Here is a 22447-nt window from a genome sequence, read left to right on the forward strand (position 1 = left end):
CTGTTAGACATTTTTCTCTTTTCCTTGCATTACTTTTTGAAATTATCTACACAATCTTACAACTAGTTTAGTAGCAGTAGTAATCAGCAGCAGCAACAGATCTTTTAATAAATAGTGAGTGATATATGGCAAAGTGCTTGCATTGGGTCAAAACTGCAGATCTGCATAATCTGTTTATTGATCAGAGATGACGAGCCGGTCCAGCTCTTTGGCTATCGTCGATTTATATCGTGCTCGTAAGATCTCTTCGTCGCCCCATCCTTTGAACCCCGAGTCATTGTTTCCTCCTCCTCCATCTTCTTCTTCGGAGGCAGCGTTTAAATCTTCATCCAAAGAACTCGGTGACAAGCTATCCAGCTCGTCCTCGGTAGGACTTCCATCCTGTGTATAATCATCACCAAACATGCCAAATACTTGTTCGTGGAGAGTGTCGGATGAAGCTGATGCATGAACCGATTTGCCGCTGGAGGGCCGCCGAGATAACGATTGAAAACTGTTGTTATTCGTTTGGCTGCTCGTTGGAGAAGTAGGACTATTGATCGTAGACATCATCATGCTTCTGGAGAGTCCTCCACCGGAAGGTCGGCGGCCAATGGGTGTGGAAGATCGGCCAGGTGTGGCAGGCGCGCTCTTTTTGCCGTTACGATTAGACTCTACAATAGCAAAGGACTTTTGCCTCTCTCGTCTATTCCAATGAAGACATCCTGACAGCGAGTTGAACCAGTCGGTCGCCTGATCTTCTTTGCATACAGTTGGGAATGGGTATCTGGAAGCTGTCACCTTGATGTGATCTCCCTCTGTAATCGATCAAGTAATGAAATTAGTGCACCCCATTCGATTCGGGAAATTTTCATAAAAAACCTACGTTTAAGCTCTACACGTCCTCGACCATCAAAGCTAGCCCAGGCCGTATTTCGGGAGTTGAAAGGAACACAAATACGCAGCTCCATGGATTCGGGTACAAGTGTCGGACGGAAGGATAATGTGTGAGGACAGATGGGAGTAATAAGCGTTGCATGAATTTCAGGGTGAGTGAGTGAGCCGCCGGCAGAAAGCTTATCACAAAAATCCTGTTAACCATCTGATTTATTGGTGCATGACATCCGAGTTGGACTTACAGAGTAGGCAGTGCTGCCGGTCGGCGTGGATATAGCAAGGCCGTCTGCCTGGACAGTTGTAAGGTGTTTATCATCTCCAAATAGTTCCAAAAGACTCATGTAAGGGCTAGGCCCGCGATCTACCACAAGATCGTTGATGACATGGTACTGTTCTACAGGAACTGTGGTAAAGCAGGGTATTTGTCGATGCTCAGCAAATTCATCTTCGTCGTTCCAGTTAGAATCCAGCGGTGGCTGTTGCTGTGACATTTGATCTTGCGTATCGTCGTCTTCCAGGTCCTCGCCGTCGACCTCTCCAAACTTTTTACGCTTGCTCTTTTTTGTTCCGCGACACCATCCACCTACAGTGATTTTGCCTGTAATAGGGTTGCGCTTCACGTTCCGTAAATGTATGGTCTTTGCCTCTTCTGGGCTCTGACAGTCTGGATGCGGTACTCGACGGTAAACTGTACATTTAAGCCGGCCGCGTAAATTTATCCGTACACCTTGTTGCATTGCGCGTGTGAGATATTCGTCGTATCGTTCAAAGTCGAAAGGCGTAAGAAATCCTAATGAGCCCAGGTGGAAAGGAATGACTGGAGGAACGTAGCTTTGAAATAACCACGATGTGAATAGCACCTAATACAAACAAAAAATTGGCAGTTAAGTTTCCAAGACATAGTCTTCAAGCAAGGTTGAAAAAGGGCTTACAGTGCCATCTCCGCCGAGCTACGTGAAGTTGGAAAGTTCAGTCAGCTTCCCTCGCCGGCAACGTCGCAGTCAGCGGAATATCAAGACTTTACCGTCACAATGAAGTCAAATAGCTTGGGCTGCAAAGAACACAGTTCAGGATTCCAGAACCGCAGTTTATCCTCGCATTCAGGGTGAAGCGACAGAATCTTTTTGTATTTAAACCGCTTTGCGTTCTTCAATTTTTCGTCAACGTAACTGCAGGATTTGCTGAATCAGCACCTGATAATTTCGGCCCACAATGAATTTCTTTTTGTCTTACACCGTCAATCCACTTGGTTGTCCATATCTTGGAGTCTTAATTAACCAAAGCGCTATTTCTCGCGTCATTCCGATCAACGACACATCGCCAGGCTTTGTAATGATCATGACGGATTTTGGATCGTCCCATTTGATCCGGGCCTTGCCTGCCAGAGTTCGATTCGAGCATTGGTGTCTCTTTGCAAAACGGAGAGGAACAACCTTCTAAGCTGCTTATCTTACCTATTTTCTTTGATACTTCGCGTACAATGTCGGCAGTGTCTGTCAAACGTTCTGAAGCGTGCTGCGGTACGGGCGGTTTGCCCGAGTCGCTGGGCCGAGACGAAGCTGTGCAGTTGAAGGAACCGATTTCTTGATCGTCCTTTGACCGAGAAGTCTGGAGTTGCGACATGCCGTTGGGCTTTTGTCGAGACAGAGGAGAAAGAGAAAGCGTATGTGTACGTGAGGAAGAGAGGGAGAGAGAGGGAGAGAGGAGGACGAGGAGGAAAGGAAAATGAATAGTACAGAAACGCTAGTGCATTAAGGCACCGTTTTCATTGGCGGAACCTACGAGCTTTTTTCCTTCCTTCTGTTTTCAAGCGCTGTCGTCAGCATTTTTCCCGAAATAGGATATACACGAACCGCAGCCAGCAAAGTGACAAACGAATTCATGCCAGCAAGCAAGAAGCAAGCTGCGTGAACGTCGCGTGCATCGGCTGTCGTGTATAAAATGATCACTCACCTGGCAATTTCCTGTCCGTCTGTCCTTACTGAAAGAGATCTTTTCACTCTATTTGGCAGTTGGTTATGCTTATCTCCATATCTGATCGATTCCAGTGTACAGTTAAGCCATTCATGGATTCACATTTCAATTGGACTTTGTAAGCCAAGGACATCAAAAACCATAAACGTACGATCTCGGCGAATTTCCGTCAGTATCCATGATTCTGTGTTACCTTAATTAGCGTGAGCTTACTCTGCGGGTAATCTATTAGTATGGTGTGTGTGTGAAAATGTTTCCACTTATGTATATGGTGAATCAAAGTCAAGACATGGCAAAATAGTTTTGCAGCGCTGGAGACTGTCAACAAGATTCTATCGGTCAGCGTATATAACAATAGTTACCTAGCTGCTCGTTGTATCTTATACATTATTTCTGAGGTTCGCTTGGCGTTCAGTAGACTTAAAACCGTGATTTGAAATGGGGATCAAGCTTTGAACTATTGTCAGGTTGAGTATTATCGCTCGCTTAATGAATTGCGATGGATTATGCAGTTGTGCCACGCATGAGGTTTTCGCGTGCTGACGTTCGCCTGCAAATTACTAATGACTTCAACATAAAACATTGTGGGTGTTGTTTGTTTATGGGCAAATCGTAAAAATGGTACGTTCAATTCAATAGATAGACTTATGCCTCCATAATACACTCTTTCCGTAAAGTAATGTCCACCCCCCAAGTGAAAATCGACGTTGCATTTTGTCAAATTCAACTTCGCGTTTCCCAAAAATAAATGTCATGCGCTTACAAAGCAGAAGTCGCATAACCAGGAAGTCTTTCCACACAAAGCTTGACACACTGAGGACTATATAATGTACGTAAGCGTTTCAGCACAAACTCAAAATACCACACCACACACATTTCAAAATGGATAACCAATTTTTCTATGAAGATGGGTATCGCTAAGTTCTTGTTCAAAAGGTTGGAGCGTATTAGCGGCAATTTATGTTTTTTCAAAAACCATATCAACGTTTGGCTATTATAAACAAGGGTTTTGACGACCGGAAAAGGTTTTCAGCAAAGTGTGTGGTACGGAAGAAAGACAGATGTATTCATGGTTTCGATATCAATGATGGATTGTGACAATCGCACAAGCAGGCCCATGGATTCGTAGTTACTTGGAAGGGAATACTAATTAGGTCAAAGTAGAAGATTGTATGGCTTACTCTTCGTCTTCTGACTCTGCACAGAGTTAGAGAGCATATATCATCAGTTTAAACATATATAATCACGGGATTTGGCGAGTATGCTTACTATCGATTCGCATTTCTAATAGCAGATATATTAGCATAATTAGCGGGAGAGGAGCCCTTCCAAATATTCATTACCTTTCGTAGGACCACGGTGATGATTGAGACGAAAACGAACAAGCCGTTGCTGGCGGCCAAGGCACAGGCAACGACACACAAAATCTCATCTGGAATGAGAGAGAGTATGCCACCACGCTGTAGAGACTGGCGTCATAGCCAAGGACAGCTATCAAGCCAAGAAACAAGGGTCAGGGCAGGACAAGGCCTTGCCTTCACAAAGTCCTTCATTCAAGGGAGTCCTGACATCATCTTCGTTATATCGATCAAGTCCCAGAAGCAGTGCAATGAAAGAAACGATGCCGATAAGACTTCTTTAGAGTGGATGCCGTCAAACCCGCTGCAGTGGTGGGCAACCGGTCTGGAACACGTTTCTATTGTATCTATCTCGCATGGAATCTGCAACCGAACGTCGTGAACTCTTTTTCAACAACCCTGTTGAAAAGTGAACCTTTAAAACCTGTGGAAATGCAAGCATGACATTGTCCGCGTAATGTCTTTTTTTCCATGGCTGTCGGAGCAACGATTAACCACATAATGCAGGGAAGATTCAGCCGCGGAAACAGCAGGACAATTGGTGATAAATTGTTGCACTTATATCATCAACTCTTTTTCCTCTTCCTTGGACTGTATCCGCTGTTGACCCCTCGTTGCTCTTTAAAGACTCTCCATGCCACAATTGCTAAGTTCCATGGTGACCTAGCTTAGGCGTTGCACCAGTCAAATTCTCGAGAAGGCAAAAGCAGGTCATTAATGACTTGAAAGCGAATTCCCATGTATATTCAAAAGAGACCAGCCATAGCCCACTTACACTAAAAGACTCTATTACTTAGCTCACTGACGGACAGCTGCGCTCGTATATGACGCGACCAAAAGCGAGGCGGGCAGTAGCACCAGTCGATTCAATGCTAGGGACGGTGTTACAGTGCATAATAACAGCGTCATTATTATGCGAAATGGAGTGGTAAAGTTATCAGCTCTTCCATGCGAACTACATCCTTGACATTCACGTCAGATATACTCTTCGACGAACCATAGATCGATCACATGAAACGTAGTATGGGTAATGTTTGTAATATAAATACAGGTATTGTAAAGCTGAATCTTTTTATGATAGTACGCAAAGAAGAAGCGCAAAATAGGCGAAATTAGCGGAGACAATGGAGACAATGGCGAGGAATGTGCCAAAAACGGCGAGGCAGACAATGTAAATGAACAAGGGACGCTGCCTGGACAAGACACCAACGCGTCACATTCGGGCAAGGACGATCAACCCACGCAATGGTCGCTGTATAACTACATAGTTTACGGCGGTCAGAGCGATCCAAATCTACCAAGAGAATCCTCATCGGCCGTGGTAAGCACCGAAAGCAAAAGTGCAGACGTGCAACTAACTGCATTATAGGAGAGGACCAACGACAATATTTTTCCAGAATCGGCTAATGCGGATATCAGTGATGTGTCTACAGCTTACCAGGATGACGAGGAAGTGCCCGACAGTGTAAGGCGTGCACTTTTTAAATGGATTTTCAGCAAGGTATTTGTAAGATGTTCCATTGGCAACTAAAATTAACAGCTCTTGCAGTATACCAACACACCTAGTGACATTGGAAACCACATACAACTTCCTGAGACACATCAAGCAACGTCGAGAAACTGAACGAAATAGCGTACGTCTTGCTTGCGAACTTTGAGCATCTCAACTTTGAGGCGGAATGTGCGCTGAAGTAAGCATCGCTGAAGAGGATGTGTGCATCGATATCTCACATACTCACATACTCATAAATGCTCGTTTGTAGACTTGCTCTTTCGAAAATTGTGACCACGATGGACAAAAAGGTTACCAAAGTCTTTCAGCCGTGTTTTGAGCCTTCCTTTTGGACACTATGCACGCGAAAAAAGCTGATGGATTCGCGTCCACACTGTGAAGAACACAAGGAGATTATTGACAGCATCTGCGAGGTATGTGCGGGAAAACTCTTTGGCTGCCTGTAAAAATATGGGTATTAACAGCCATTTAGCCATTACAACGCAATCCACCGAATCCAAGAGAAGCCCTTAGACACATTGCAACCCAGAAGCTCATCGTGCTGAAGACAATAATGGACAGCCCACTTTTCCGGATTCTCGATATATATGAGTACATTTACGGTGGAGAAGGAGTCTACCACAGATTCTCAGCTTACTCGTTATTTTTTCTCTCTCGTAGCATACGGAATGCGGATAGCTGGGAAGTGACCGTGCAGAAAGTAGCGAAATCAGCTGCTATTGTATGATGGACCCGATATTCAAGATACTCTTTCGGGATGTAAGAGAGCGAGTTGATCTTAATCCGTAAGTATTGCATATATACGTTTCAGGGAGAAAAATGGATGGTTTAAACAATTACAATTTAGAGGCGAGCTTCAGAGTAAAGCAAGCAAAGTCGCGAGGGCGTGGAACGAAAGCAAGTTTGGCTTACAGGCGGCGCAGAATGCATGTGGTCGCAAGATTGACTTGCAAATATTAAGTAGCAACGACATCGAGCTTTCGGCTTCCGAGTGGAAACGCCACAAGGCATCAGCCAAGCATCAGGTTGCGCCGATCATAATCAGTAGCTGCGAAAGAGCATAAATGTTACATGCCCCGATTTCTATATTCTCTAAAGCCACTGCATCATCTGTAAGGTTTGCCATCATATTTTGTTGGTCACTGCTCCTTCACCTGGAGACACGTATTCCATTTAAAACAGGGACCCACGTACAGCATGCTGCTTTGCAACAGGATAGGCATATCTACGCGATTCAGCGTGTCGTCCTATATAGTAGAATCAAAAAAATCAAGGAGTTAACTGAACAGAAAGCTTTCTTGATACGAGAATTGTTAAATAGTCTTAAGGCAACCATGAGTATAAGATCTCCTTTCGATGCCCTTGCATTTGGTGCAACAAGGATGTAAATAATTATGTCAAATGTGGAATGTATTTAGGGGCGATATGTCCAGTGGTTGTTGATGTTTATGGCAGGCCCAACCGCGATACAAGTGGGACCGATTTGGAGCCGTGCGTGAGTGATTACAGCACGTCTAAAAAAGCACCAAGTTTGCCAAAGAATCCCGGAGCTGCGCATTAACAATGTCGCTTTGGCGAAAATCTGCCGCAACGTAGTAAGGAGACGGGTTGGGGGAAAACAACTAACCTTTTTTGCGCCACTCAAATCCGTCCTTCCTGCGTTCTTGTCAAAACAAAGAGTTGCATGGTTTATCGAAGCAAGAAGGTAAGTTTTATGCAGGGGGCGCGCGATTCCGGACAAACATTTTTCTGCATAAAGTCTGAGCCCGCAGGTGTAAAAATAAATATGAACCCTTTAATGTTAGAGTTTTTAGCTTTTTGCTTAGCACCATACGTCCAAAGAAAAATGCAATCCGGTCTGGTTCAGGTCTCTCTTTTTGGGAGGCTGTTGTGTGCGATCGACAAGGCATCGATGTCCTTTAAAATAAGGGCATTCCTTACTTTCATTGAAGTAGGACAAGCGAACCCTCCTGCTCCCTTGAGCTTTGCCAAGCTTTTGGAAATGCCACCTGAGAGCACGAGTTGGGAGTTTACGTTTAGTCGTTCTCAGGAAATACGTACTCTGAAACGAGAATACGAAAATAAATCATCATTCTCCAGGCAGGTGGGCTGACAAAAACACAACGGAGCATGGAAAAAAGCCAGGGATGGGCCGCAACGTGATATATTGAGATTACATTTATGCTGCCTGATACCTAGGACTCATGCTCAGGGCCGATCCTGAAGGTGATGAAGACGTGTGAGGGCTTACGTATGTTGTATCTAAATATGCCATAGCGCTATCGCCACTAAAATAAGAGAGCCGATGGCTGTGGGTCGCTGGATCGATCAAAAAGTCAAAGCGCGAGCACTTTAGAACCGTTTGGGGGATTTTGTGAGACCAGCCACAGGCGCAGCTTGTATAACTCGTGCTCGATGAGGCGCAAGGGAGTACAATCAGTTCAACGTACGGGATAACTCATTTTTTTCTCTTTCCTTCTTTTACGGGTCCTTTTTCCTTGTTTTCTTTTTCACTTCTTTCACTTTACACTTTCCTTTTGAGAGTCCTGGACTCTTTGCCAAGTCAAGCTTTGGTCATTCACACGTCACTCCTGTTTCCTCATTCATGAGCAGTCCAGTACCTGCTGCGTCCCCGCAGCTGCCGCCGCCGCCTGCTTCGCCACAAGGCACACCAAGCGAACCAACGGCTCCCGTGAACCGGTCGTCTTCCATATCATCATTGCTGAATGGATCGCCTAGCACAACGCCCACGAAACGACCATTCTCATCGATAGAGGGCTTATCCATCAACACCTTCCATCCGCTTTGTACGCCCACTCTTCCGACGCCTATTAGCCCTGCAACGCCACAAAGTGCTGAATCATCATCAGCCCGCATACCAGGAGGAGTTTACTCTTCCTTTTCACTCAGAGCCCTGTTCACAGAGCCCCGCGGCAAGACATCCGAGAGAGTACCCAAGCCATTCAAATGCACAGAATGCGGGCAAAGATTCAGCAGAGCACATAACCTTAAATCTCACCAAGCAACGCATTCGGAGTATCGCCCATATACGGTAAGACAGAATCAACAGCAAAACCTACGCAGGTTCTCTCGTACTAACAAGTGCTCCAGTGCGGTGTATGTCACAGCAGTTTCCGTCGTCAGCATGATCTCAAGAGGCATCAAAAATTACACACGGGCGAACGACCTTTTGCCTGCCCCGATTGCCACCGTACATTTTCTCGCTTGGATGCCCTGAACAGACACAGACGCACTGAAAACGGTTCCGCTTGCAATTTTAGACGGACTAGTAGGCAAGGCAGCGTTGCAAATCACGGCAGCACCAACGATGCTTCCACTCCTACTACTACTTTTAGCAATAATAACAGTGACCCGCTGAACTCATCATCACCTCCTTTGTCTGCGATTAGTAACACTGCAGCTATTGCAGCAGCAGCAGCAGCAGCAGCAGCAGCAGCAAGTCCCTCGCGCCCAGGCATTTCCTCCGCTCCAACGTCAACGAGCAGTATACCTTCTCCCCCGCCTGCACCGCCAGACAGTCCGCGTAGAATTGTACTACCGTTACCGCAGCAGCAAAAGCAACAACAACATTACCCGATTATAAGTTACCCACACACCGAGAACACAGAGGCGCAAGAGTATTCTGAATTACAAGCACTTAAAAGATCTTACCACCAGTTATCCGAACAATACAAACGTCTTTGGAGTACGCATATTGACGAATCAAACGAATTTTCAAAAAAGATTCACGAGCTTCAAGTCGAGGTGAGTTTCCGTCGCAAATGTTACATCCACTATGTGGGACAATTTCAACTAACCGCATCTTTTTTAGAACCGAGTACTACGTTCTCTGATTTTTGAAAAGCAGGCCGAAAAAGGACCATTATCAAATAACAACAACGATAACAACAGTGACAACACTACTAATACCACCACCAGCAGCAGCAATAATAATAATAATAACAGTCCTCCTACCGCCGCCACCAACTCGTAAAAAAAGAAAGAACCTGCCTTCTATGCTCAGCAAGAATAAACTCTAACTCTCTAACGACCACTACTCTTCCTCGAGGATACCATCGATTTTAGATGGAAAAAGACAAACGATTCCTTCCAAATCGTGGCAGTACATGCTATTTTATCCTTTTCATTGTTGACGATAACTATAGAGAGAAGAGGGGTGCTTGCTATACAATCTTCTTTACATAGTCCAAGATTTGTTCCTGGTCACGAGGATTAACCGGTCCTGTCCGTGCAATCATTGATCGCAGTTCGTTGACATATTCCTCGATACGTTCTGTTGATGCGGGTAGTCCACTCGGTACCTGCACATTCAGTCCGACAAACACTTCGGCCACTGTGCGTTTGAACTCTTGCATGCGACGCATATCTTCTCTTAACCTATTGACTTCTTGATTCGCCACTTGTAATCGAGATTGCAACGCTTCCATATTTGGGCCTCCTCCTATTTTCCGCTGTTGAGCAACGTTTGCAGCCAAAGCTACATTCTTTAGTGTACTTACGATGTGCAAATACTTCATCGACCATCTCGTAAAGCTTGTTACGCATGATGGTTTTCTGATACTCGGTGAAATCGCCGCCGGGACCGCCTTCGATTGACCTTCTTGGACTGTAATACCTGTTGTTAATCAAAGCTGGTTGCACAAACGGACTGAATGCATACTTACCCTGCATTGTACATATGCTGAGGTGGAGGTCGACGATCGGGTCCATTGAATGCAAATGGTTGGTGCGGCGTGGTGGGTGTTTGAGGGGTATTCAACGACGCGGCAGAGGTGCCCCATCGCTGCTCTGCACCGTCAAGCAAATCACGTGTGATCTAGATCGTGTGTGCGAATCAGTGCACAGGAAGATAGGCGGCTTCAAGCTATGGAAACGCTACCTGATCGAAATCTTTAATGACTGGTGTTGCTGCAGCAGATGCGCTCGGTCGTTTGAGGCCGCTGCCATTCAGGGTATTTGTAGGTCGTTGGTTCGGGGCTAGATGTGCTCTGTTCGGCAACTTTTGCTTATTTACAGTGGGGGCTGTTTGCATTGGTGGTGTGGGTTGTTGCATGGATGGTGAGTGCTTTGAAGAACTATTTGATGCAGCAGGAGCAGGGACTTTAGCAACTGGAGGAGGTCCAGAGACTGGTTTATCTGGGATTGGCACCGCGGCCGCTGGTTCTTCAGCTGCTTGCTTTGCCTTTTTGCGCTTGGCTTCCATACGTTCTCGAAAAGACAAAGGAGACGACGTTGCTGGTGTTACAGCAGCAGCAGCAGCAGCAGCAGCCGGTGCTGTAGGTGCTGACGGCTCGGTAATGGATTCCGGCTTGCCTGTCTTTTCTTCCTCCTTGATGGATGCGCGCGGCTGTTTGTCCGTGCGTTTCTGCTCCTCATCGGTATCGCTTTGATCACTCAAAAACAGTTTGAGCGGTCCAGTTTTGGAACCATGCGACGCGGTAGACCTTCGCTTTACACCAAGTTTACTAGCACTTCGTCGGCTGTTCCGTCTTTGTGAATTTCTCTTCTTTGGGACCTCATTGTCAGACGCGTCTTCCATGACCGTATCTTCGTCAACGTCTTCATCGTCGTCTTTGTCCTCATCATCCTCCGTATCGTCCTCATCGTCATTGTCATCCTCGTCTTCATCACTTGAGTGGAGCATTTCTTTCTTTACAAGTCTTCGTCTGGCAGCACGCGGACGAGAGGCCATTTGGTCCTCGCTTCGATGTTCATTGCAGGCAAAAGTGAAATTATCCGAATTCAGCTTTGTAGCAGGTATCAACCCAGAGTTGATCGCGCAAGTAACATGGAAATACCTATGTAACTTTTAATATCTACAATTTCACAGACTAGACTAGAAGCGTACTTACCTTTTGCAAGCGGGTTCAGAGCATCCGATACAAATGCCTTCCTTGCGTCTACAAACATGACATTCCTAATTGGATCATTGGTTACACGATCGACGACACGATTCATGCACTCTAGTTTCTTTACATATGCTCCAAGTTGAACGCGGTCAAACTCGTACGGTTCCTTGTTGTGATCAATGGCAGGGTTCCACTTTGCACATACGATATGTATGAAATCACCTTCATGCGTGGTAGGCTTCAGAGCACCTGTTTGAGTCGGGCAGCACACGGTATTCTGATGCGACCACGTGAGTAAAGAAAGGGAAAACGATGAATTTTTGACATTTATTTTTTTTTCTTACCACCGGTTGATTCTTTCGTTTCGTCTCACAGCGGACACAGAACCATTCGCCTTCTGGTATTTCGTCCACACCGTGGCACTCTTTTGTGCGTATACGTTAGCTACCAGTCTATATCACTCGTGGCATCAGAAACAAACCTTTGTGTACCGGCATATCGCATCCTTCCCCGTCACAGAACAGGATGGGATTACGTTTCTTCGGTTCTCTTTCGCAAACAACACAAATGTCCTAATATACGCGATGCCAAGGTTAAAGATTTAGGAAACTGACACGTCCTTTCTGACACCGCATTCGACGTTGCAGCGTATAGAATGCGCAGGGGCAGGCACAAAAAGAAAAGTGCTTACCTCGTTGTTGACCATGGTAGTTAAGAATATGTCCAAAGATTATGCGTATCAAGCCAGCGGGTTTCAGACACCGACCAGTGTAAATAGAATTGTTTCCGGTTGAGGGCGGGCGGAGGGGGAGGGAGCGAAAAGCAAATGTGTTGCAGACGTGGATTAAGGAAAGACGTGGATTAAGGAAACAGATAAACTTTTCCAACTTTCCACAAAGATCAGAATAAGTTTTTTTCCTTTCTGTGGAAAGAGGTGGGGTATGAAGAGAAAAAAAAGTAGAAGTTCAGGTACAGAGTAAAAGAAATGTTATTCGACAACAGCGGTAGTTGAAACTCAGACAGAACAGTGGTGTGTTAGCAGCTGCCGCCTCATGAACAGCAGAGAAGAAAAAGGTCGTCAAAAATTCTTGCAAAAGCTTTTATACCCGCCGACCTGCCGCCGACAGTCACAGATCAGCTACTGTGATTGAGAGACGGTTTGCCATGCGCCGTGGTTCCCACAAGCTGGATGGCTGCATTGATTTTCCTCTTTCTTTGCTCTCTCCACGGACCTATCTTTGCGCTTTCTGACCCTGGGCAGTGTGATAAATGGATAGTTTGCGTATCTTGCCTGGCTCTCGTAACGTCCTTCTTTGCACATCTCGTGAATCTGCTAGCGACGTATCCTCATCCTGATCGCCGTGCTTTTGCGTATGCAAAGATTGATTCCGTAGACGAGTCAATTAGGAGCAAGCCAGGTTGTTGGATTGTTGAGCATAAAGACAGCAACACCGTCCCTAGCAGTTCTCGCTTAACTTGTCGAACCATGCACCACCCTTTTCATAGTCACTGAGGCCTTAGTTTCTAATACAGAACGTTTTCTTTAAATGAAACGGTGAAAATTTTGGCATTAGATAGGTAAATAGAATACAATAAAGGTAATGGAAAGGTGGAACGAAATCAAGAATAGCTAATGTAACAGTACAATGATGAATGAAAGGATGTGTGGGTGTGAACAGTGAATGGGTGAGGCGTGTGCTGCTTTGTGTAATAATATATGTGTATACGAGAAAGGTGATTTAGCTGATCATACTTTTTGGTTAAGTTGCTCATACGGCGGAGGAGGGGCCACGTCGTGCATGTTCCGCTGACGTATCATCATCCACTCTTGCCGTCCGCAGCGCCGCTTTTTCTTGAATTCCAGATAGCAAGGGCATGCAAAGAACCCGTGAGGTTTCGTGTCCTCTTGGTCATCGAGCTTAATATCCGACAAGGCTTCCTCATAAGTTGGCAGCGTTGCATAGTCCTCCTTGAGTCTGCAGTCCAGGATAGTGACGGGTGTTTCGAGACGGATCACATCTCTCTGCTTCTTTCCCGGCGCAGACAGCTCAATCTGCAGCTTGAGGTAATGCCGAAGATCTATTTCATGGAAGGTGCTCGTGTGGTTCAGAACGACGCAGTTTGGAAGATCAAGTATGAATCGATACTGGAAAGGATTAGCGTTTAGTGGTATATGGGCATTCTTCGTATTTAGTGCTTGTTTCAATCGCTCGAGAGGAACGTCCGACGCTGGTAAAAGGTGCTCTTCCACAAGTTCTGGGTCAGCCAGGCTGTTGACAGACAAGAGCCTGAGTTTGTAATCGATAGCCTCTGCACGGCGAGCATTGAATTCTGGGAGTCGGTATACTCGTTGTTCGGTAAGTATCGCGGTAACGCACTCCAGATGTAGATGCTTGATGTGCGGCTCGAGTGTTATTGCGATGGGTAGCTGCGTGCCTGAAGACATGATGGACTTCTCGATGCAAATATTGCAGTCACACGAATCCAGCTTCCTCTCGGATATTATGGACGTCGATGGCAGAGAATTCGTCGAGAGAGCCGAATCAGACCACGTCAAGGTCCGAAGCAGCAAAATGTCCCTGCGGGCACGCAAATTGGCGACACTCATGCCTGGTCGATGTACAGTTGCTGAGATGTAATAGAAAACTTTGGCTAATTCGTCTTCGATGGTCTCGACCAATCGATTTGACATGAGGAACTCGAATGGCCAGCGATGCAGACCGGGTCGGATCACCTTGTCTACACTGTCGTCCGAAAATGTATGCAGGATCAAATTTTGCTCGTGGATAGTCTTCTCATGGAATGTTTTTGTTCCTCGGGCACCGATTCCTGCAATGATTTGATCGTTAATATCTAATTGACGCCAGAAGGTACTTTCTGTCCGGGTTACCTTCGGGCCACAGCATGTGCGATTTACCGACAAGCTTGACGGTTACAGACGAGGCCGTCATTGGCTTTGACAGCACTAGTACGACCTCTCCTCGCAAGACGTGTGTCGTCGGGTTGTCCGGAGTACCTCGCAGGTACACGATCGGCTCGGCGAGCTCGATTGAAAGCTGCTTGCCTCCCAAAATGAAGGGAACGGACACAGGCATTGCTGGAAGAACAACAGAGAAACAATAGCCAAAAAAATTTCAGGCGGGCTGTCGGTGGTCTGGACAAACGTCAATCCTCACATGCTTTTTTTACAGGTTGTCAAAATTGAGTTTTTCTCCGTCTTCTTGGTGAAACCAGCCGTGCACCGACCGCCCTCTGCGAAAGCCATCATACCGCTTTAAGTAACTTTTCTCCTTTAGGGAAAAAAGACCTTTCCATTTGTTAAAATCTATTGCTTTTACTATGTACGTAAAAATGTCCTCTGTGTAGAAGCAACATTGCTGTGCCTGGTGCGGGCGACCATCTATATTTATGGCAACCGGGAGTATCCGGTTTCACGGAACAGGGCTTTTTCGCAAACGGACGTCGTGCCCGTTCCTGATGATGTAAGCACCATTTTAGACTAACCTGGCGTGATCGCTGTTGCCTATCTACGCTCACTCGATAACATCTTTGTTACTTGGTTGATCAGAAAATCGTCTGAATGCCCTTTCGGTCAATAAGAAATGCGCACATTTGCCAACAGAGCTTGTGTTCTCCGAATTTTTTGGTCGACGCCGCTCGTCCGTCAAGAAAAGCACACGATGGATTTACTTTCCCCATTTAGAAGCACCTTCATCCTCAATTTCTCCTCAACTTTTAGTAGGAGGCTACAGCGGTCTGGCAAAGGATGGCAATACACTTGCTGCGGTGCGCTGCAAATTTTACAATCTATATTCACGATGGCGCAATCCGTCCGCCGGCTCGTGAGTAATAATCGCTATGCTAGATATATTCTACCCTTACAGTCAATGAAGCTCAATCGCTTCTATACGAGCCCACTCACCTCGATTCTGCAATGTTTTCCTTTATTCTTCGACACATGTGTTACTTGTGCCATTTATTTGTCGGAAGAATTAGAATGTGGGACAGGATCTTGCTCTTGTTGAGATTGCGCGTAGTCCGCCACGGGTTGCAGGGAACAGTCACTGATTTCTGCAAAGTTATCTTTTCTTTGTCTCTCTTCTGGCCATGATTCAACATGTAATTCCTAACACAGTTACGTTGGATCACTGTCTTACTTGTGCCAATTGACGATATTGTTCAAATGACTGCCACTGGCTGACGACTTTTCCTGATCACCGATTGCCTTGCACTGACATTCACGCAGACCACGCCACACACCCGCGTATACTAGTTCGCTTCCTGTGTATGTCTACAAGGGACTTTGAATAACTTGCTGCCCTTTATTGACGCAAGATACAAGTAGATCTTGCAGGTGCCCATTGTGAGTACCGCCGAAACCGGTAGAAATCATGCAAACCGCATCTTGCTTGAAAGGTACGCTACAAACTTGAGCTTCAGCATAAACAAAATGCTCTTTACTAACGAGAAATATTTCGTTATGCGTAGCAAACAACAATTACGATAACGAGAAGAAAAAAGGTGGCCCAGGTTTGCCCTCATTATCGTGCGAAGCGAACTTCGCATGTAAGGGTACGATTACCGGGACCACCTGTAGGGCCCTACTGGATTTGAACCAGTCACCTCCAGTTTTGAAAGCCGGTGCTCTACTGTTTAAGCTATAGGAAGCTTGCTTTGGTCATATATGAAAAATCACTTGAGGTACCTTCCATTTCGGAATTTCGTTTTTCCGTGGAGATGGACACAAACGTTATGCATCGTTGTCATCTGAGTTTCCTACAATAAAACAGAGCGTTTACCTAGTCTAACCTCCATTCCAAGAAGTCCATTTCCTTTAGACATTAGATATTAAACGATGCATTTTGATCTTACGATTGCTCTTTTTGAGATTTTGATGACTTTGAGCACCAACTTCGTCTGCAACTCTGATCTCTCCACTTTAAAGTGATTCAGATTGTGTGAATAGGAACAAAAGAGCAGTAGAAAGTGGTGACATGAATAAATCCAGTGAGACTGAGTCAAAGCTTTATTACGATTGCAATAGTGCTCCATATTTATACTCGAACTCTGAATGTGGCACACGGCGCAATATAAGTTACTGGTCCTGCTCTCAGCAGTGTCAGCACATATTGGAATTCCTTTATACTGGGTCTTAATGACTAGAATGTTATAGCGAGGTATCACGTACGTGGGTACGACTAATGATTGCTACTAGCGGATACAGCATATACGCTTTGTCTGCCGAGTACCACGGTAAGAGTCACGCATACTGTTACTTACGCAACTCTTACTGTTTGTCTTGAGTTTTGATAGCGGCCGTTGCGCAATCCATAACCGGTGCACTGGCCAAGTACCAGCAAGAAGTGGAAGCTATGAAGGACGCAAGCATCCTAATCGTTAGGTACGCCAGGAAGTCAAAGACCGGTGAAGAAAGCAAGGACCGAGACCGGCTACTACAGCGGATGGTGTCCAGACTGCGGGAGCGATCGTGTGCAGACCTGGTGTACGTCTCGCCAAGAAGCCGTAGTAATGAGCTGCTGGTTGAGCGGGATGACACAGACCAGGCGACCTGCTCAGTGATTGAAAGACATCGATGGCAGCACGCAAGGTAATTTTATCTCTAAACACACGGAAAAGCGAAGCTTAACAAAGGCTTGTTTGTTATTGTCAAGATCTTTTAGCTTTTCTGGGAAACGCTGAAAAGCAATTGTGTTTGGCGATAGTTGACTTTGCTGGCATCAGCGCAAATGACAAGGATTCTGACGAACTAAGAAGGTACGATGATTACAAACAAAATTATTCAAGAGGTTAATCAGCCAATATGATTGCATTAACAGCATTGTCGTTGATTTGATCCCTTCGACAAATGATATAGTCATATTCAAGAGGTCAGACATATTGGCCGATCCTACTTCCCTAAAAGCATTCAGGTAAAGGGGTTCTTTGGTCCAACTGTCACTGTGGATATTTCAATTTGTGTTTCATCAGTTGCTCACAACTCAGCTGGTTCGCTTGAATCGCGAAAGTCATGATTGGGGCATTTAAGGCATCCAAAGCAGCATCCAAGCAACATCGGAAGCCGAATCCAGGTTGTCTAAAGTGTTTAAAGATCGGATCGCTTTTGAGCTTTTATGCTCATATATCATCAGCAATGTCATGCCTCTGCACAGGGATGACAGCTACATACGAGGATACAGATCATATCTGTAGAGCCTCGCCTATTCCTCGGAAACTAGCGATGCTGCCTATTCGCAGTGGCTTCTGGATATATCATCGGGTTTACTTTGTTAAATGATATGTAAGTCAAGCGTTAGCAGCTTGTTTGAAATGATGCATGGGAAACAATGTAGTACAATGGCCATTCCCTCCCTGTCTCAAAGAGAGTTTTAAATGGGAAAAAAAGCACAAATAAAACACAAAGAATATCACAATTTTTATATATATTTCGTTATTCTTGATTACCTTGTATTTACAATATATCTCAATTTCCTGCTGGAACCTCCGAAGGTCTTCCATCATGGAGAGCACTTTTATTCAGGTGCAAAATATATGCGACCCTGGTGTCAATAAAGTAACACCGGTTTCAACCCTGTGCTGGGATCCGTACTACGACCTACTGTGGGTTGGCAACGATGCTGTATGTGCAATTGTAGCTATCTAATTGTGTTGATCATTAATTGACGCGGTCGATCGCCGTTAGGGCCGAGTCAGTTCATATTACGGCAAAGGCTTGCAACGATACACCTCCTTTAAAGCCCACGACAATGAGCAAGTTCGGCAAATTCGACTCACTGATCGCGGCGTGATTAGCTTAAGTGCAAAAAGTATACAAATGCGGGATCGTCGTGGCATTGTTCGTTGGACCATTAGGTATGCTGCGACTTGCAAGAGTATCATGGCTACAGCGAGAGCTCACAACAACAAAAAAACCAATATCAGGGATGAACGGGCAAAGGATTTGCATTGTATGACGGCTTCGACTTTGATGAGCAACAGCGATCTTTTGGTGGCAGGACAGCAGGACGAGACATTGGTTATTAACGTTGCCCGCGGTGCTATTACTCGAACGGTTCCAGGAGCATCCAACATTGTCGTGATGAAAAGTCTTCCACAAGCGACCTGCTGTGGATCCATGTTGGGCGAAGTAACTCTTCGCGATTCAAGGACCATGAGAGTGGAACAGCGTGTGCAGGCGCATACTGGCACTCTTTCTGATCTGGATGTATCAGGCAATTTGTTAGTTACCTGTGGATTTTCGCAACGTCAGAACTCGCTCGTCATCGATCCGCTCGTAAAAGTCTACGATATTCGAATGCATGTGCGCTCGCTAGCTCCCATACCTTTTCCCAATGGACCCATGTTTCTCAAGATGCATCCGACGCTCAGCACTACGTGTCTCGTTGCATCGCAGACTGGTCAATTTCAAATGTGCGACGTGTCGAGCTTCTCGATGGGATCTTTCGCACCACCTGCCCAATTCTTCCAGGTACAGACATCCAGCTACATCACGGCAATGGATATCTCGAGCTCAGCGCAAACAATCGTATTTGGAGACGGCGCAAGCTGCGTACATCAGTTTGCAGAGAATGAGAATTTTGAGATCAATCCCTATTCGATGCCATTGCCGACTCCGGATGTCGTCCCGCCACCAAACGTCACCATGAACGAAGATAGCCCATTATCGACGGTAGGCATGCCATACTACACAGAGACCCTGTTATCTGCGTGGCCTGGAAAAGCGGTATTCGATGCTGGATATCCATCGCCTCAGATCGACGATGAAGTTTTGAAAAATATGAAGACAGTCGATTTTGTCGGCTATGCACCGAATCCCGGCAACATTCGTCGCAATCAAGTACCAAGAAGGAGGAAACTCGCTCGTGACAAAGATGTACCCAAATTTCGGTCAGAGCAGGAGCGAGAGTTACTCATGTCAACAAACGTCCTTTTGGGAGATGAAGATGAAGCAATACAGGTAAATTGTATTGTGCGTGTACGAGGATGCATTCGATATTGACTTCTGTTTATCTCAGCATTCAGGTCGTCGATCTTCTTCTGTAAGCGATATTGGCGATCCATTGGCACTCATTATGCCAAAGCACTATCGCCGAGTTGAGATCCAATACAGCAAGTTTGGTGTGGATGATTTCGACTTTGGGTGGGTTTTGATTCTAGGATGCAAACACATAAACGATTTCAGTGCTAATTTGAAACAGTTATTACAACCGCACTCAATATGGCGGTCTAGAGACACATATCCAGAACTCCTACTGTAATTCGCTCCTTCAAGTCCTTTACTTTACGCTGCCTCTTCGAACAGTTGCAATTTCCCACATCCGAACAACATGCTCGAAGGAAATATGTCTACTATGCGAGCTTGGGTTCCTTTTCAGAATGCTGGAAGACTCAAAAGGTCTAAACTGCCAAGCAACGAATTTCCTCCGCGCGTTCAATACCTTCCCTCAAGGTAGATATAGTTATTCAATGTTACGATGGATTAGGTTATCTAAATGGAAAAAACAACGTTATAGCCGAGGCATTGGGATTATTTGAGCCCGAGACACCTAATCGTGGCATCTCGTACTCTATCTTGATTCAGACCTTTGCCCGGTTTATCATGGAGCAGCTGCACCAGGAGGCCAACATTCCCGGTGCGAATCCGCTTATCTGCAAAACACTCAATCTTGATAGGAAACAGACTTCGGAGGAAGAGGAAGATGGCAAACAATCTGAAAATGATAACGTACCATCTACTATACAGCAACTGTTCGGCTTGCAGACTTTGAGCCAGAGCAAATGCGGCAGCTGTCAACATGTAGTCGAGCGAATCACTTATCCCTTCGTGGTCGACATGCTTTACCACAAAAAGGTAAAATGATATCGGTTAATTATTGTTTGCAAGACTATTGTCTAATTCATCATCGTATCCTTCCAGCTTGATCAAAAACCACGAAAGCGCACCTTTACCAGCATACTCAAAGGAAGTATGTACAGAGAGAATCAGACTAAAGCATGGTGCCCAAAGTGTCGATTGTACCAGCCGACGACCACAAAGAAGCACATTATCGGCTTGCCGTGCGTCCTGCTAATTAATTCCGGAGCAGCCAGCAGCGATGAAGCGGCAATCTGGCGCCAAAATGGACCCGCACAGCCAAAGAAGGCAGCTCAAGCGGCCGAGGCACAAGAGGGTGAAAACGATGCAGCAAACACGCCATCCCCCTGGGTACCTGAACGGTAATGACGGGTTATCTTTTTGCATGAATTTCGTGCAACAGACTCAAATGTTGGATATTCTTTGTAGATTTGGCGTGCTTATAAATGGTTCCGAAGTAACAATGAAGGCTTTGCCGCATGGCAAAGAGATACCCGCAGAGTTCAGACAGCCATCCAAAACGTGCGCTATCTATGAACTCTCTGCTACAGTCTTGCAAGTCAAATCGGATGAGAAAGTACCGCATCTGGTAGCCCAAGTTAGAGGTATTTTACAGTGACGAACTTGGAAATTGAGGCAATACGCTGAATACTCGTCATAGTCCCCGATGCAGAAAAGGAAAGTCCTAACAAATCGCCGTGGTATCTCTTCAACGATTTCCTTGTACGTCGTATAAGACCCGAGGAAGTATTTTCGTTTAAAGGAACATGGAAGGTAACGATGGTGCAAGTTTTGTACATATTTTCGAAACCGGTTGACTCTGCGTTTCAATAGACACCTGCTCTTCTTCAGTACAAACGAGTTGACACAGAAAGTCTATTGGACTTGAATCAATTGCCCTCAGAAGTAGACTATTCGCTCTTATTTGATGACATAACCATTGCCAAGTAAGAAACACGGTGCAAATGACCACTTTACAAAGGATGACTAATATCAAAATTATCAAGGAATCCACCGGAGAACCCGCGACACGAAGTCTTGAAGCCTGAGGAAATGCCAAAGAAGGGCACCTTGGTTGCTATCGACGCTGAATTTGTAGCTTTGAACAGGGAGGAGACGGAAATCAGAAGCGATGGAACCAAATCGCTTATTCGCCCAAGCACGTTGACTTTGGCAAGAGTTAGCGTTCTCCGAGGAGAAGGCGAAAAGGAAGGCAAACCATTCATTGACGATTACATTTCGACGACTCAACCTGTCGTGGATTATTTGACAGAGTTCAGTGGTATCAAAGGTACAATGAAAGACTAGGATGACCTCCAAGCTAAGACTCTAACAGGAAACTACTACTTTTAGCTGAGGATTTGGACCCAAATACAACGACGCATACGCTTGTTCCTCTGAAAACAGCATACAAGAAACTGCGAATGCTATTAGATCTAGGATGTATATTCGTTGGACACGGTCTCGCAAAAGATTTCCGAACAATCAGTAAGTTTACATTCTACTATATCTTCAGCTGGGTGGCAAAAAGGTTGACGTTGTCTACTTTTAAGATATCCTTGTGCCTCCAGAACAAATTATCGATACCGTGGACATTTATCACATTCGAAACCGTCAGCGCAAGATATCACTCAGATTTTTGGCATGGCACTTGCTTAATCAAGATATCCAATCGCACAGCCATGACAGTATAGAGGATGCCGAGACAGCACTTATATTATACAGAAAATACTTGGAGTATCGCGCCAGCGGCGACTTTGGCAAAATCTTAGAAGAAATCTACGAGGCGGGACACCGCGCCAACTGGTTAAAGGGACCACTCGGTCGCGTTGCAGGAACTACGCCGCAGCAGCAGCAACAACTTCCCAGTCCATACTCGCCATCTCCAGCACGATCCACTTTGCAATAGATAACATATACCTCTCTCCCATCGTCAACCTGTACAAACAAAGCTTGTTGTCGCTTCGATCCATTTCTTTCTCTC

General features: G+C 45.6%; 7 protein-coding genes and 1 non-coding gene across 8 annotated transcripts; 4 read left to right on the forward strand and 4 right to left on the reverse strand.

The window, feature by feature from the left end:
* Positions 1–174: 174 nt before the first annotated feature.
* On the reverse strand, positions 175–2499 carry VTP01DRAFT_7704 (uncharacterized protein; the record flags this gene model as incomplete). The annotated part of the gene is made up of 7 exons (XM_069386745.1): positions 175–797; positions 866–1055; positions 1119–1736; positions 1809–1826; positions 1901–2045; positions 2110–2254; positions 2331–2499. The coding sequence occupies 7 exons, from the start codon at positions 2497–2499 to the stop codon at positions 175–177; spliced, it is 1908 nt and encodes a 635-aa protein (XP_069242169.1).
* A 1713-nt stretch (positions 2500–4212) lies between these two features.
* On the forward strand, positions 4213–6785 carry VTP01DRAFT_7705 (uncharacterized protein; the record flags this gene model as incomplete). The annotated part of the gene is made up of 11 exons (XM_069386746.1): positions 4213–4531; positions 5021–5136; positions 5211–5240; positions 5290–5529; positions 5578–5673; positions 5749–5773; positions 5842–5899; positions 5972–6134; positions 6194–6334; positions 6400–6506; positions 6569–6785. The coding sequence occupies 11 exons, from the start codon at positions 4213–4215 to the stop codon at positions 6783–6785; spliced, it is 1512 nt and encodes a 503-aa protein (XP_069242170.1).
* Positions 6786–8326: 1541 nt separating this feature from the next.
* VTP01DRAFT_7706 (uncharacterized protein) lies at positions 8327–9715 on the forward strand (the record flags this gene model as incomplete). Its single annotated transcript, XM_069386747.1, has 3 exons — positions 8327–8773; positions 8833–9486; positions 9554–9715. The coding sequence occupies 3 exons, from the start codon at positions 8327–8329 to the stop codon at positions 9713–9715; spliced, it is 1263 nt and encodes a 420-aa protein (XP_069242171.1).
* Positions 9716–9905: 190 nt separating this feature from the next.
* Positions 9906–12297, reverse strand: VTP01DRAFT_7707 (uncharacterized protein; the record flags this gene model as incomplete). Its single annotated transcript, XM_069386748.1, has 9 exons — positions 9906–10183; positions 10242–10348; positions 10407–10558; positions 10622–11540; positions 11595–11659; positions 11719–11868; positions 11936–12015; positions 12073–12163; positions 12283–12297. 9 exons carry the CDS (start codon positions 12295–12297, stop codon positions 9906–9908), a joined length of 1857 nt encoding a protein of 618 aa, XP_069242172.1.
* A 1041-nt stretch (positions 12298–13338) lies between these two features.
* Positions 13339–14686, reverse strand: VTP01DRAFT_7708 (uncharacterized protein; the record flags this gene model as incomplete). Its single annotated transcript, XM_069386749.1, has 2 exons — positions 13339–14420; positions 14482–14686. 2 exons carry the CDS (start codon positions 14684–14686, stop codon positions 13339–13341), a joined length of 1287 nt encoding a protein of 428 aa, XP_069242173.1.
* A 1501-nt stretch (positions 14687–16187) lies between these two features.
* On the reverse strand, positions 16188–16261 carry VTP01DRAFT_t28. The gene has a single exon. It is a non-coding gene; the product is annotated as a tRNA-OTHER (tRNA).
* A 224-nt stretch (positions 16262–16485) lies between these two features.
* Positions 16486–17607, forward strand: VTP01DRAFT_7709 (uncharacterized protein; the record flags this gene model as incomplete). Its single annotated transcript, XM_069386750.1, has 6 exons — positions 16486–16535; positions 16765–16844; positions 16905–17199; positions 17334–17366; positions 17429–17521; positions 17580–17607. The coding sequence occupies 6 exons, from the start codon at positions 16486–16488 to the stop codon at positions 17605–17607; spliced, it is 579 nt and encodes a 192-aa protein (XP_069242174.1).
* Positions 17608–18108: 501 nt separating this feature from the next.
* On the forward strand, positions 18109–22372 carry VTP01DRAFT_7710 (uncharacterized protein; the record flags this gene model as incomplete). The annotated part of the gene is made up of 13 exons (XM_069386752.1): positions 18109–18228; positions 18292–18461; positions 18531–19566; positions 19625–19749; positions 19808–20058; positions 20123–20460; positions 20527–20825; positions 20893–21068; positions 21125–21237; positions 21298–21410; positions 21471–21754; positions 21817–21951; positions 22017–22372. 13 exons carry the CDS (start codon positions 18109–18111, stop codon positions 22370–22372), a joined length of 3516 nt encoding a protein of 1171 aa, XP_069242175.1.
* Between the last annotated feature and the right edge of the window lie 75 nt (positions 22373–22447).

The sequence above is a fragment of the Rhizomucor pusillus genome, assembly GCF_041956525.1.
Source record: "Rhizomucor pusillus strain CBS 183.67 unplaced genomic scaffold VTP01scaffold_4, whole genome shotgun sequence".
Lineage (NCBI taxonomy): Eukaryota > Fungi > Mucoromycota > Mucoromycetes > Mucorales > Lichtheimiaceae > Rhizomucor > Rhizomucor pusillus.